Source organism: Periophthalmus magnuspinnatus, chromosome 24, assembly GCF_009829125.3.
Source record: "Periophthalmus magnuspinnatus isolate fPerMag1 chromosome 24, fPerMag1.2.pri, whole genome shotgun sequence".
Classification (NCBI taxonomy): domain Eukaryota; kingdom Metazoa; phylum Chordata; class Actinopteri; order Gobiiformes; family Gobiidae; genus Periophthalmus; species Periophthalmus magnuspinnatus.
In genome coordinates this window covers 26,391,444-26,405,386 of record NC_047149.1, presented here as the reverse complement: position 1 = coordinate 26,405,386, position 13,943 = coordinate 26,391,444, and the positions used below count along the sequence as shown (strand labels likewise).

Below are 13,943 nucleotides of genomic sequence, written 5' to 3'. Positions count from 1 at the left end.
TTAACCTTGTTCTTATCGTCGGCCTCGTCAGCCAATCACAGAGAAGTATTCAGACCCCTCGACCAATCAGCTCTCACTCTGTTCAGATAAATGAACTGACTCTCCCCTGGAACGTCTACTGACATAGACCAGGACTAAACCAGGACTAGACCAGGACTAAACCAGGACTAGACCAGGACTAAACCAGGACTAGACCAGGGCTAGACCAGGACTAGACCAGGACTAGACCAGGACTAAACCAGGACTAAACCAAGACTAAACCAGGACTAAACCAAGACTAAACCAGGACTAAACCAGGACTAAACCAGGACTAGACCAGGACTAAACCAGGACTAGACCAGGACTAGACCAGGACTAAACCAGGACTAGACCAGGACTAGACCAGGACTAGACCAGGACTAAACCAGGACTAGACCAGGACTAAACCAGGACTAGACCAGGACTAGACCAGGACTAGACCAGGACTAGACCAGGACTAGACCAGGACTAAACCAGGACTAGACCAGGACTAGACCAGGACTAGACCAGGACTAAACAAGGACTAAACCAGGACTAAACCAGGACTAAACCAAGACTAAACCAGGACTAAACCAGGACTAAACCAGGACTAGACCAGGACTAAACCAGGACTAAACCAGGACTAGACCAGGACTAGACCAGGACTAAACCAGGACTAGACCAGGACTAAACCAGGACTAAACCAGGACTAGACCAGGACTAGACCAGGACTAGACCAGGACTAAACCAGGACTAGACCAGGACTAGACCAGGACTAAACCAGGACTAAACCAGGACTAGACCAGGACTAAACCAGGACTAAACCAAGACTAAACCAGGACTAAACCAGGACTAAACCAGGACTAAACCAGGACTAAACCAGGACTAGACCAGGACTAGACCAGGACTAAACAAGGACTAAACCAGGACTAAACCAGGACTAAACCAAGACTAAACCAGGACTAAACCAGGACTAAACCAGGACTAGACCAGGACTAAACCAGGACTAAACCAGGACTAGACCAGGACTAGACCAGGACTAGACCAGGACTAGACCAGGACTAAACCAGGACTAGACCAGGACTAAACCAGGACTAGACCAGGACTAGACCAGGACTAAACCAGGACTAGACCAGGACTAGACCAGGACTAAACCAGGACTAAACCAGGACTAGACCAGGACTAAACCAGGACTAGACCAGGACTAAACCAGGACTAAACCAGGACTAAACCAGGACTAAACCAGGACTAAACCAGGACTAGACCAGGACTAAACCAGGACTAAACCAGGACTAAACCAGGACTAAACCAGGACTAGACCAGGACTAAACCAGGACTAGACCAGGACTAAACCAGGACTAGACCAGGACTAAACCAGGACTAAACCAGGACTAAACCAAGACTAGACCAGGACTAGACCAAGACTAGACCAAGACTAGACCAAGACTAGACCAGGACTAGACCAGGACTAGACCAGGACTAGACCAGGACTAAACCAGGACTAAACCAGGACTAAACTAGGACTAGACCAGGGCTAGACCAGGACTAGACCAGGACTAGACCAGGACTAGACCAGGACTAGACCAGGACTAGACCAGGACTAGACCAGGACTAAACCAAGACTAGACCAGGACTAGACCAGGACTAGACCAGGACTAGACCAGGACTAGACCAGGACTAGACCAGGACTAGACCAGGACTAGACCAAGACTAGACCAAGACTAGACCAAGACTAGACCAGGACTAGACCAGGACTAGACCAGGACTAAACCAGGACTAAACCAGGACTAGACCAGGACTAAACCAGGACTAGACCAGGACTAGACCAGGACTAGACCAGGACTAGACCAGGACTAAACCAGGACTAAACCAGGACTAAACCAGGACTAGACCAGGACTAGACCAGGACTAGACCAGTACCAGACCAGTGCCAAACCAGGACTAAACCAGGACTAAACCAGGACTAAACCAGGACTAGACCAGGACTAGACCAGGACTAGACCAGGACTAGACCAGTACCAGACCAGTGCCAAACCAGGGCTAAACCAAGACTAGACCAGGACTAAACCAGGACTAGACCAGGACTAAACCAGGACTAGACCAGGACTAGACCAGGACTAAACCAGGACTAGACCAGGACTAGACCAGGACTAGACCAGGACTAGACCAGGACTAAACCAGGACTAAACCAGGACTAAACCAGGACTAAACCAGGACTAGACCAAGACTAGACCAGGACTAGACCAGTACCAGACCAGTGCCAAACCAGGACTAAACCAGGACTAAACCAGGACTAAACCAGGACTAGACCAGGACTAGACCAGGACTAGACCAGGACTAGACCAGTACCAGACCAGTGCCAAACCAGGGCTAAACCAAGACTAGACCAGGACTAGACCAGGACTAAACCAGGACTAAACCAGGACTAAACCAGGACTAAACCAGGACTAGACCAGGACTAGACCAGTACCAGACCAGGACTAAACCAGGGCTAAACCAAGACTAGACCAGGACTAGACCAGGACTAAACCAGGAATAGACCAGGACTAGACCAGGACTAAACCAGGACTAAACCAGGACTAAACCAGGACTAGACCAGGACTAAACCAGGACTAGACCAGGACTAGACCAGGTCTAAACCAGGACTAAACCAGGACTAAACCAGGACTAAACCAGGACTAAACCAGGACTAAACCAGTCTGTGTTGACACTCACACACATTACATCAAAACCAAGACTAAACCTGGACTGGATCTACATCAGGACTAAACCAGGATGAGACAAATGTGGCTCAGTTGGTTGAGCATTTGCCCACTGATCTGAAGTTTGCTGGTTCGAATCCTGCTCTTGACATAAATATCATTAGTCGAGCGATCAGATCCACCGATCCACAGGTTGGCGATACAGTTCCAGACAGGAAATGATCATGTGTGCACTTCCTGCTCCATCGACTCTGGCTCCAATTCACTTTCTATTGAAAAACTCTGTCCATTTTGGTCTTAAATGTTCGTATTAACCCTCTACATGATCCTGGGGTTTTTATTTCACTATTGTGTCACACTGCTCCTCCTCCTCCTTTTCTCTCGCTCTCTTCTTTCGTCCTTCAGGTATTTCTCAGTCAAAATATGGTCATGGGCGGAGTTTAGCCCCTCCCACTTCTTCTTCTTCTACTGTGTGAAAATCAGGTAGAGCAGTTTGAAGCTCCTCCGGGTTGAGTCGAGCAGTAAGTTGTAATGAGGAGACACTTACATTATATCTGTCACTTACGTTATGTTCTCCCGCTGCGCTGACACTCCTCCTCCTCCGCCGCCGCACGATACGATACAATACGATGGGCTTCGGGGACATCAGGAGCGCCGTGCGTGTCACATATCGTCAGATGAAATTTTAATGATCCTTGTGGGAATCTGGGTCAGGAGTAAAACAGGCAAACACCAAACAGAGCGAAGATTAGAAACGCAGCGCGGCTTTGTCATGCTAATGCGGCGCGGGTTTGGAGTTGAAAGAATCCACACATTGTTAACAAATGAGCCTCTTACAAGTTTATATTTGCACAGTTCTCACAATGGTATAGAACAGTGTGCATATTAAAGACTGCAGCGGAGAGAAGGAAGGAGGGAGGGAAGGAGGGAGAGAGGGAGAGAGGGATTACATAAGATCTGATCCAACCTGGGACCTCAAACGCAAAGCAAATATTTAAATGCACGATTAAAACTATATTCTCTCGACTGCGCTTAAAGTCGTAGCAGCAAAAGCAACAGAAGTACTTCAAATACAGCGGGTCGTGGTCCGAGGGAGCGCCCAGCCTCTGATCTGAAGGTTGCCAGTTCGAATCCCCATCACAGTTGTTTCCGTCCCCGCTGCCTTAGTGTGTATTGACGTTATGTCCTTGGGCAAGACGCTTCACGGTCTGGCCTCCGTGTGTGTTTGTGTACGATGGCGTTTGGAGGACGGCGGCTCGCTCTCGACGTAAACGTTATCGACTGCGGGGTCTGATCCACTGGCTGTTGTTGTTGTGTCCTTGGGCAAGACACTGTGTGCACTGGTGTGAGGCTCGAAGGCGGAAAAGTGCAGTATAAAAATGTGGTTACCGTGGTGATACACACAAGAAAAATGACTAGAAACTTCCCAGGAGAGCGAAGAAGTACTAACAACAGTATTAGTACTACCACAACTACTACTGCCACTGATATAGCAGCAGTAGTAGTAGTAATAATAATATATATACTTGTACTGCACTTTAAAGGTCTGTCACTCCACACTCGCTGGTGCTAAGCTCTTCTGTAGCAGAGTGCAGTACTTTGAGTGGAATGAAATACTTTGAGTATAGTGCAGTACTTTGAGCAGAGTGCAGTACTTTGAGTGGAATGAAATACTTTGAGCGGAGTGCAGTACTTTTGAGCGGAGTGCAGTACTTTTGAGCGGAGTGCAGTACTTTGAGCAGAGTGCAGTACTTTGAGCAGAGTGCAGTACTTTGAGCAGAGTGCAGTACTTTGAGTATAGTGCAGTACTTTGAGTGGAATGAAATACTTTGAGCGGAGTACAGTACTTTGAGCAGAGTGCAGTACTTTGAGTGGAATGAAATACTTTGAGCGGAGTGCAGTACTTTTGAGCGGAGTGCAGTACTTTTGAGCGGAGTGCAGTACTTTGAGCAGAGTGCAGTACTTTGAGCAGAGTGCAGTACTTTGAGCAGAGTGCAGTACTTTGAGTATAGTGCAGTACTTTGAGTGGAATGAAATACTTTGAGCGGAGTACAGTACTTTGAGCAGAGTGCAGTACTTTGAGCAGAGTGCAGTACTTTGAGCAGAGTGCAGTACTTTGAGCAGAGTGCAGTACTTTGAGCAGAGTGCAGTACTTTGAGTGTAGTGCAGTACTTTGAGTGGAATGAAATACTTTGAGCGGAGTACAGTACTTAGAGCGGAGTGCAGTATTTTGAGCGGAGTGCAGTACTTTGAGCGGAGTGCAGTACTTTGAGCGGAGTGCAGTACTTTGAGCGGAGCGCAGTACTTTGAGCGGAGCGCAGTACTTTGAGCGGAGCGCAGTACTTTGAGCGGAGCGCAGTACTTTGAGCGGAGCGCAGTACTTTGAGCGGAGCGCAGTACTTTGAGCGGAGCGCAGTACTTTGAGCGGAGCGCAGTACTTTGAGCGGAGCGCAGTACTTTGAGCGGAGCGCAGTACTTTGAGCAGAGCGCAGTACTTTGAGCGGAGCGCAGTACTTTGAGCGGAGCGCAGTACTTTGAGCGGAGTGCAGTACTTTGAGCAGAGTGCAGTACTTTGAGCGGAGTGCAGTACTTTGAGCAGAGTGCAGTACTTTGAGCAGAGTGCAGTACTTTGAGCGGAGCGCAGTACTTTGAGCAGAGTGCAGTACTTTCGAGGGACAATACTAAAGTTGTTCTTGTTCAGATGTTTTGTGTAGAAACGTTGTAATTTGTCTCATTGTTGCTTTCACTTTTCAGATGAGGACAAAGGGCTGACGTTCCCTCTCTCCTTTTGTTGTTCTCTCGTCTTTTGTGGTTCTCTCTCTCTCTCCTTTTGTGGTTCTCTCTCTCTCCTTTTGTCGTCTTTTTCTTTTGTCACTTTGTTTTGTCCAAATATTTATGAGGCTCCGGATCTGAGCCATGTTTTTGGATTAGACTTTTTCAGAATGCTGCGTTTAGGATCTTTTTCTCTTTTATTGTTGAGCTGGTGTTTCTTTCTTTCTTTCTTTCTTTCTTTCTTTCTTTCTTTGTGAGCTGTTTCTTAAAGCTGCACTGTGTCACTTTTCCATCACCTGCTTGTCTCCATGGAGGTGAAACTTTACTGTAACCGCCCCATAGACTGTGTATAAATGGACACACTGTATAAACGGGGTGGGTGGTGGTGTCTTGCTCAAGGACACAGTGACAGTGTCTGTGGGAGCTGGAGTCGCACCTTCAACCTGTGGGTCTGGACTCAGTTCAGAGTCAGACCTCGGCTTCAGTCGTGGTTCTTCTGTTTGTGATTTCAGCACCAAGGACAGTTCAAAGAATAAACACGAATCAGAATTACCTCATGTTTATTTATATAACTCTAATTTATGTTTGTTTATATAACTCTAATTTATGTTTGTTTATATAACTCTAATTTATGTTTGTTTATATAACTCATTTATCTGTTAGTTTATATAACTCTCATTGGTTGTTTATACAGCTCTCATTTGTTTATTTAACTCTTAATTATTTGTTTATGTAACTTATCTGTTAGTTTATATATTTCTCATATAAGCAAACATAAATAACTCATGTTTGTTTATATAACTCTAATTTATGTTTGTTTATATAACTCTAATTTATATGTTTGTTTATATAACTCTGTTTATATAACTCTAATTTATATGTTTATATAACTCTAATTTATATGTTTATATAACTCTAATTTATATGTTTATATAACTCTAATTTATATGTTTATATAACTCTAATTTATATGTTTATATAACTCTAATTTATATGTTTATATAACTCTAATTTATATGTTTATATAACTCTAATTTATCTGTTTATATAACTCTAATTTATATGTTTATATAACTAATTTATATGTTTATATAACTCTAATTTATCTGTTTATATACCTCTAATTTATCTGTTTATATAACTCTAATTTATCTGTTTATATAACTCAAATTTATGTTTGTATAACTCTAATTTATATGTTTGTATAACTCTAATTTATATGTTTATATACCTCTAATTTATATGTTTATATAACTCTAATTTATATGTTTATATAACTCTAATTTATCTGTTTGTTTATATAACTAATTTATATGTTTATATAACTCTAATTTATATGTTTATATAACTCTAATTTATATATTTGTTTATATAACTCTAATTTATATATTTGTTTATATAACTAATTTATATGTTTGTTTATATAACTAATTTATCTGTTTATATAACTCTAATTTATATGTTTGTTTATATAACTCTAATTTATATATTTGTTTATATAACTAATTTATATGTTTGTTTATATAACTCTAATTTATATGTTTGTTTATATAACTCTAATTTATATGTTTGTTTATATAACTCTAATTTATATGTTTGTTTATATAACTAATTTATATGTTTGTTTATATAACTAATTTATCTGTTTATATAACTCTAATTTATATGTTTGTTTATATAACTCTAATTTATATATTTGTTTATATAACTAATTTATATGTTTGTTTATATAACTCTAATTTATATGTTTGTTTATATAACTCTAATTTATATGTTTGTTTATATAACTCTAATTTATATGTTTGTTTATATAACTAATTTATATGTTTGTTTATATAACTAATTTATATGTTTGTTTATATAACTCTAATTTATATGTTTGTTTATATAACTCTAATTTATATGTTTGTTTATATAACTCATTTATATGTTTGTTTATATAACTCATTTATCTGTTTATATATAATGTATATGTTTGTTTACATAATTCTCACATTATATATTATATAAGTAACAAACCTTCAGAATTTAGTTGTTTTTTTTCTCAGTTATGTGTAACTGCAAAATAGTAGCAGTAATACTTAATAGTAGTATTCATAGTTGTAATAGTACTAGTAGCTGCAGAAGTAGTGGCAGTAGTATGAGCAGTACTAGTAGCAGAAACAGTAGTAGTAGTAGTAGTAGTAGTAGTAGTACTGTTTAATATTTAATTTTGAATCGTACATTGTCAGTGGTTTGTCTGATGGTTTTGACACAGATTAGCTCTGTTTTAAAATCCCGTGTGACGCCTTTAGCTGACCTCTGACCTCTGACCTTCCTCTTCTTCTTCTTCTGCAGGTAAAGCGTACGCTCCAGAGTTCTACTACGACACGTACAGCCCCGTGTGGCAGAACAGACCCAGAGTTTACGGCTTCAAACTGCAGTGGACCCAAATGAACCCCAACGCAGTGGACCGCATCGTGGCCTACAGGCTCGGAATCAGACAGGTACGGCTCCTCCTGCAGGTACGGCTCCCCCCGCAGGTACGGCTCCCCCTGCAGGTACGGCTCCCCCTACAGTCTCGGCATCAGACGGGCCCTAAAGCCGATGAGGAGGCAGCGTTAAAGGGGACGTCTCATTTTTCCCGTGTTGCTTTTGGTCATTTTGCCGATATTGGATAAATAAACATCAGTAACTTTTTTTTTTTTTTTCACCTGTATGAAACTTGTTCCCACCTCACAATCAAATCCGACTGACCCACAGGTTGGCGGTGCGATTCCAGCTCCGTCAGATTACTCCTTTCGTCGTGTCCTTGGGCAAAACACTTAACGCGCTCCTTTTAACGCACTTTGACCCTCAGGAGCCGCTCTAATCGTAGATGTTATTTCTAAGTTAAAGTTAAAGTTCTCTGCTGACGTCACGAGGCACGAAAGAAGGAAATAAAACGATTGCGTAGCCGTTTAGCTAGCTGTCATGCTAATACGTCTGTGAATGAATCGCGCGACTTCTGTGTTCGTGATCCGTTCCGCACGAATCCTGTCAGACGCTCCCAAAACTCCATTTCGCCCGACAGTTTAAAAGACCCTGAAAGCTCATCACTACCCAGAATGCACCGCCCCGCCACATCCTCCGACGGAGCGGCTCATGTGAGAACGCCGCGGTTCATTCATCCGTGCTAGCGTCTGAATTAGCTAGCCTCCCCGACACTGGCGTTTCACCGTGATGAACATAATTCGGTGTCGGCCACGTCCCTCGGGAGTCGGAAACGTATTGGGAGCGTTTTTGTTTGTGTAGCGCGGTGATGTCGTCGCTCGCTCTTTGGGTCCGTTTGGTAATAAATGGAGGCGACCGCGGCGGCGCCAGTGCTCGCTCGGGCTTAGCGTCTGTTACAAACGCTGCCAGCTAACTGCAAATGAGTCTATTCCTCCTTCCTTATCTTGTTCTCTGTCTGTGAGTCTCTCTCTCTTCTTCCTCCTTCCGCCGTTTTATCACTCCCTCTTTTTTCTGTCACAAGTGTAAACTCACAAATAAAAGAGGGAGAGGGAGAGGGAGAGGGGGTTATAAAGGAAAGAGAGAAGAGAAAGAGGGATAGAAACAAAAGGTAGGCAGGGTAAGAGAGGGAGGAGAGGGAGGAAGAGAGAGAAAATTGACCTCTCACTCTCTCTCTCTCTCTCTCTCTCTCTTTTGGGAGTAGCACATCGAATCAGCCATTTTACAATTTCAATTTGGACTTGTTCATTTCATCTCACCTTTTCGCTCTCGGCGCTGCTCTCTCTCCTCTCTCTCCTCTCTCTCCTCTCTCTCCTCTCTCCTCTCTCTCCTCTCTCCTCTCTCTCCTCTCTCTCCTCTCTCCTCTCTCTCCTCTCTCAACTCGTGGCTTTCAACTCTCGGCTCTCAGCTCTTCTCTCTCTCCTCTCTCTTGACTCACGGCTCCCCTCTCTTTCCTCTCTCTCAGCTCTTGCCTCTTCTCTCTTCTTTCTCTTGGCTCTCTTCTTTCTTCTCTTGGCTCTCAGCTCTCCCCTCTTGGCTCTCGACTCTCAGCTCTCGATTCTTGGCTCTCAACTCTCCTCTCAGCTCTCGGCTCTTCTCTCTCTCTTCTCTCTCAGCTCTCGGCTCTCCTCACTCTTGGCTCCCCTCTCTCTTGACTCTCGGCTCTTCTCTCCCTCCTCTCTCTCAGCTCTATTCTTCTTTCTTCTCTTGGCTCTCAGTCCTCCCCCTCTTGGCTCTCGACTCTCAGTTCTCGATTCTTGGCTCTCAGCTCTCCTCTCGGCTCTTCTCTCTCTCCCTGTTAGCGTTAGCATTAGCGTTAGCATTAGCGATAGCGTTAGCCACCCACGTGAACGCTGGAGACTTTGAGTTTTCATGTTATTTAAAGATGTACTATGTAACTTTTCTGGTAGAGGGGCTGTCACCGCTTGTCTCCATGGAGATGTTATTACTTTGTCTGGAATGTTCCACAGTGTGGCATTAAGCTTATTTTTGGAAACAAACGAGTCTGTGAAGGAGGGAAAGAGAGAGAGAAAGAGAGAGAGGCGAGAGAGAGGAAAGGGGGAGGAGAGAGGAAGAGAGTAGAGGAGGAGGAGAAAGGAGACAGAGGAGGGGAGAGAGAGGAGTACGGAGAGAAAGACCAGAAGAGAGGAGGAGAGGAGGAGAAAGAGAGGAGGAGGAGAGGAGTACAGAGAGGGAGAGGGGAAGAGAGAGAGGAGGAGGAGGAAAGTAAGAGGAGGAGAACAGAGCGATGAGGAGAGAGAGGAGTCAGGGTGAAACCAGAGAGATGGATGGATCAGATAAAGGGCAGATGAACAGCAGAGGAAACAGAGGAAGAGAAACAGAATAAACACATTAAAGGAGTGGACACTGAGACAAACAGAAAACACATTAAACACGTTTCTCATATGTGACACCACCAGACGAGGTACAGGTCAGATCTGCGGAGAGGCAAGCCCACTGACAATAAGAATGAATGATTTTAGGGTCATTTTAAGCAATAAAACACAAAGAATAAATGAGAATGAATAAATGATTGTTTGAGTGTTTGTATGAGAAACATGGAGTGAAGGAATGATTTGATACTCCCAGTAGCAGTAGTAGTAGTAGTAGTAGTAGTATCAGTAGTATCAGCAATAGTAGTAGTATCAGTAGTATCAGCAGTAGTAGTAGTATCAGTAGTATCAGCAGTAGCAGTAGTAGTAGTATCAGCAGTAGCAGTAGTAGTAGTATCAGCAGTAGCAGTAGTAGTAGTATCAGCAGTAGCAGTACTAGTAGTATCAGTAGTATCAGCAGTAGTCGTAGTATCAGTAGTATCAGCAGTAGTAGTATCAGTAGTATCAGCAGTAGCAGTAGTAGTAGTATCAGTAGTATCAGCAGTAGCAGTAGTAGTAGTAGTATCAGTAGTATCAGCAGTAGTAGTAGTAGTATCAGCAGTAGTAGTATCAGCAGTAGCAGTACTAGTAGTATCAGTAGTATCAGCAGTAGTCGTAGTATCAGTAGTATCAGCAGTAGTAGTATCAGTAGTATCAGCAGTAGCAGTAGTAGTAGTATCAGTAGTATCAGCAGTAGCAGTAGTAGTAGTAGTATCAGTAGTATCAGCAGTAGTAGTAGTAGTAGTAGTAGTAGTAGTATCAGCAGTAGCAGTAGTCGTAGTATCAGTAGTATCAGCAGTATCAGTAGTAGTAGTAGTAGTAGTATCAGTAGTCGTAGTATCAGCAGTAGCAGTAGTAGTAGTATCAGTAGTATCAGTAGTAGTAGTATCAGTAGTATCAGTAGTAGCAGTAGTAGTAGTATCAGTAGTATCAGCAGTAGTAGTAGTAGTAGTAGTATCAGTAGTATCAGTAGTAGTAGTATCAGTAGTAGCAGTAGTAGTAGTATCAGTAGTATCAGTAGTATCAGTAGTAGTAGTATCAGTAGTATCAGCAGTAGTAGTAGTAGTATCAGTAGTATCAGTAGTAGTAGTATCAGTAGTATCAGTAGTAGTAGTAGTAGTAGTATCAGTAGTATCAGTAGTAGTAGTATCAGTAGTATCAGTAGTATCAGCAGTAGTAGTAGTAGTAGTAGTATCAGTAGTATCAGCAGTAGCAGTAGTAGTAGTATCAGTAGTATCAGCAGTAGCAGTAGTAGTAGTATCAGTAGTATCAGCAGTAGCAGTAGTAGTAGTATCAGTAGTATCAGTAGTAGCAGTAGTAGTAGTATCAGTAGTATCAGCAGTAGTAGTAGTAGTAGTATCAGTAGTATCAGCAGTAGCAGTAGTAGTAGTATCAGTAGTATCAGCAGTAGCAGTAGTAGTAGTATCAGTAGTATCAGCAGTAGTAGTAGTAGTAGTATCAGTAGTATCAGCAGTAGCAGTAGTAGTAGTATCAGTAGTATCAGCAGTAGCAGTAGTAGTAGTATCAGTAGTAGTAGTAGTAGTAATAGTAGCAGTATCAGTAGTATCAGTAGTAGTAGTAGTAGTAGTATCAGCAGTAGTAGTAGTAGTAGTATCAGTAGTATCAGCAGTAGCAGTAGTAGTAGTATCAGTAGTAGTATCAGTAGTATCAGTAGTAGTAGTAGTATCAGTAGTATCAGTAGTAGTAGTAGTAGTATCAGTAGTATCAGTAGTAGTAGTAGTAGTATCAGTAGTATCAGTAGTAGTAGTAGTAGTATCAGTAGTATCAGCAGTAGCAGTAGTAGTAGTATCAGTAGTAGTATCAGTAGTATCAGTAGTAGTAGTAGTATCAGTAGTATCAGTAGTAGTAGTAGTATCAGTAGTATCAGTAGTAGTAGTAGTAGTATCAGTAGTATCAGCAGTAGTAGTAGTAGTAGTATCAGTAGTATCAGTAGTAGTAGTAGTATCAGTAGTAGTAGTATCAGTAGTATCAGTAGTAGTAGTAGTATCAGTAGTATCAGTAGTATCAGTAGTATCAGCAGTAGTAGTAGTATCAGTAGTAGCAGTAGTAGTATCAGTAGTATCAGTAGTATCAGTAGTATCAGTAGTAGTAGTAGTATCAGTAGTATCAGTAGTATCAGTAGTAGTAGTATCAGTAGTAGCAGTAGTAGTATCAGTAGTATCAGCAGTAGTAGTATCAGCAGTAGTAGTAGTAGTAGTAGTAGTAGTAGTATCAGCAGTAGTAGTAGTATCAGTAGTATCAGTAGTAGTAGTAGTAGTAGTAGTAGTATCAGTAGTATCAGTAGTATCAGTAGTAGTAGTAGTATCAGTAGTAGTAGTAGTAGTAGTATCAGTAGTATCAGTAGTAGTAGTAGTAGTAGTATCAGTAGTAGTAGTAGTAGTAGTATCAGTAGTATCAGTAGTATTCTTTAAACCCGCTCTCAGTTGCTCTGGGGCAGGTGTTTTGAGATGCAGACGTCGTAGGTCGGAGCCGTTGTCAAGGCCAAAGTGCTGCGTCTCCTCGGCCTCGACTCAAAACAAAACCTTCATTTGTTTCATAATATGAACACGGAGCGGCTCAGAGCGGGTTTACGAGGACACGGAGTCACAAACGATATCGGCTCCTGTCTCTCAAGGTCGCCACAAACAGGAAATGTAAACAGTGTTGCACAGAACAGCTGCTTCTGAGTCGTGTGTCTGTCAAAGGCATCGCACACACAGATGTACATGGACAGAGCTAACCTGCTAGCCGCGTTACAAACAGGAAGTGGTCATGGGCGCGCTTCCGGCTCCAGTTCAGACTCGTCATTCTGGTTTTAAATGTTCGTATTAACCCTCTACATGATCCTGGGGTTTTTATTTCACTATTGTGTCTGTAAATCAAGATATGAACATTAATAACAGACAAATCAGGTCCTTCTTTCCCCGACGTCGCTCCTGTTAGCGTTAGCAACAGGTTTGATTGACAGTGTTGCTAAGCGTCCGCTCCCTGCAGTGTGGACGGGAAGGGGCGTTACCTTCGACAGCCTCGCTCTGGATTGGCTCTTTAGTTGCCGTGATACTCCATCCATCCATGTTCTTCCTCTTATCCGGGGCCGGGTCGCGGGGGCATCAGTCTAAGCAGGGACTCCCAGACTTCCCTCACCCCAGACACGTCCTCCAGCTCCTCTGGTGGGACCCCAAGGCGTTCCCAGGCCAGAGAGACATAGTCCAGCGTGTCCTGGGTCTTCCTCGGGGCCTCCTTCCACCCGCCTGGAGCAGATGCCCGAGCCTCAGCTGCTCCTCTCGACATGGAGGAGCAGCGGCTCTACTCCGAGCTCCTCACTCTCTAAAGGAGCACCCGGACACCCTGCGTTGGAGACTCATTTCAGCCGCTTGTATCTATGATCTTGTCCTTTCAGTCGTTTTTCAAGAATCTCAGGGCTGTGATACTCGAGGTCGGAATTTCAGATATGGAATTCTGCTCCGGTCTGTCCCGGATGAGCTTCATCTGGAGCTGGAGCTGTGGTGATGTCGCTCTCTCGTCTTTATACAGTCTGTGGTTGTACCTGATTTTAATGAACACAACAAAACAAAACGAGTTCATTATAAATGGTTTGCAGTCGTCCGGAGTTATTCCTCACTTCCCTAAT

The 13,943-nt window shown here is 43.0% G+C and overlaps 1 protein-coding gene across 1 annotated transcript in view; it reads left to right on the top strand.

Moving 5' to 3' along the window:
• The window catches only part of LOC117392581 (MAM domain-containing glycosylphosphatidylinositol anchor protein 2-like), a 324,052-nt gene that overhangs the window by 268,538 nt on the left and 41,571 nt on the right, over window positions 1-13,943 (top strand). Inside the window, exon 11 of the mRNA XM_033990674.2 lies at window positions 7,809-7,957. Coding sequence (XP_033846565.2) covers window positions 7,809-7,957 — 149 coding nt within the window. The remainder of the gene's footprint in view (window positions 1-7,808; window positions 7,958-13,943) is intronic.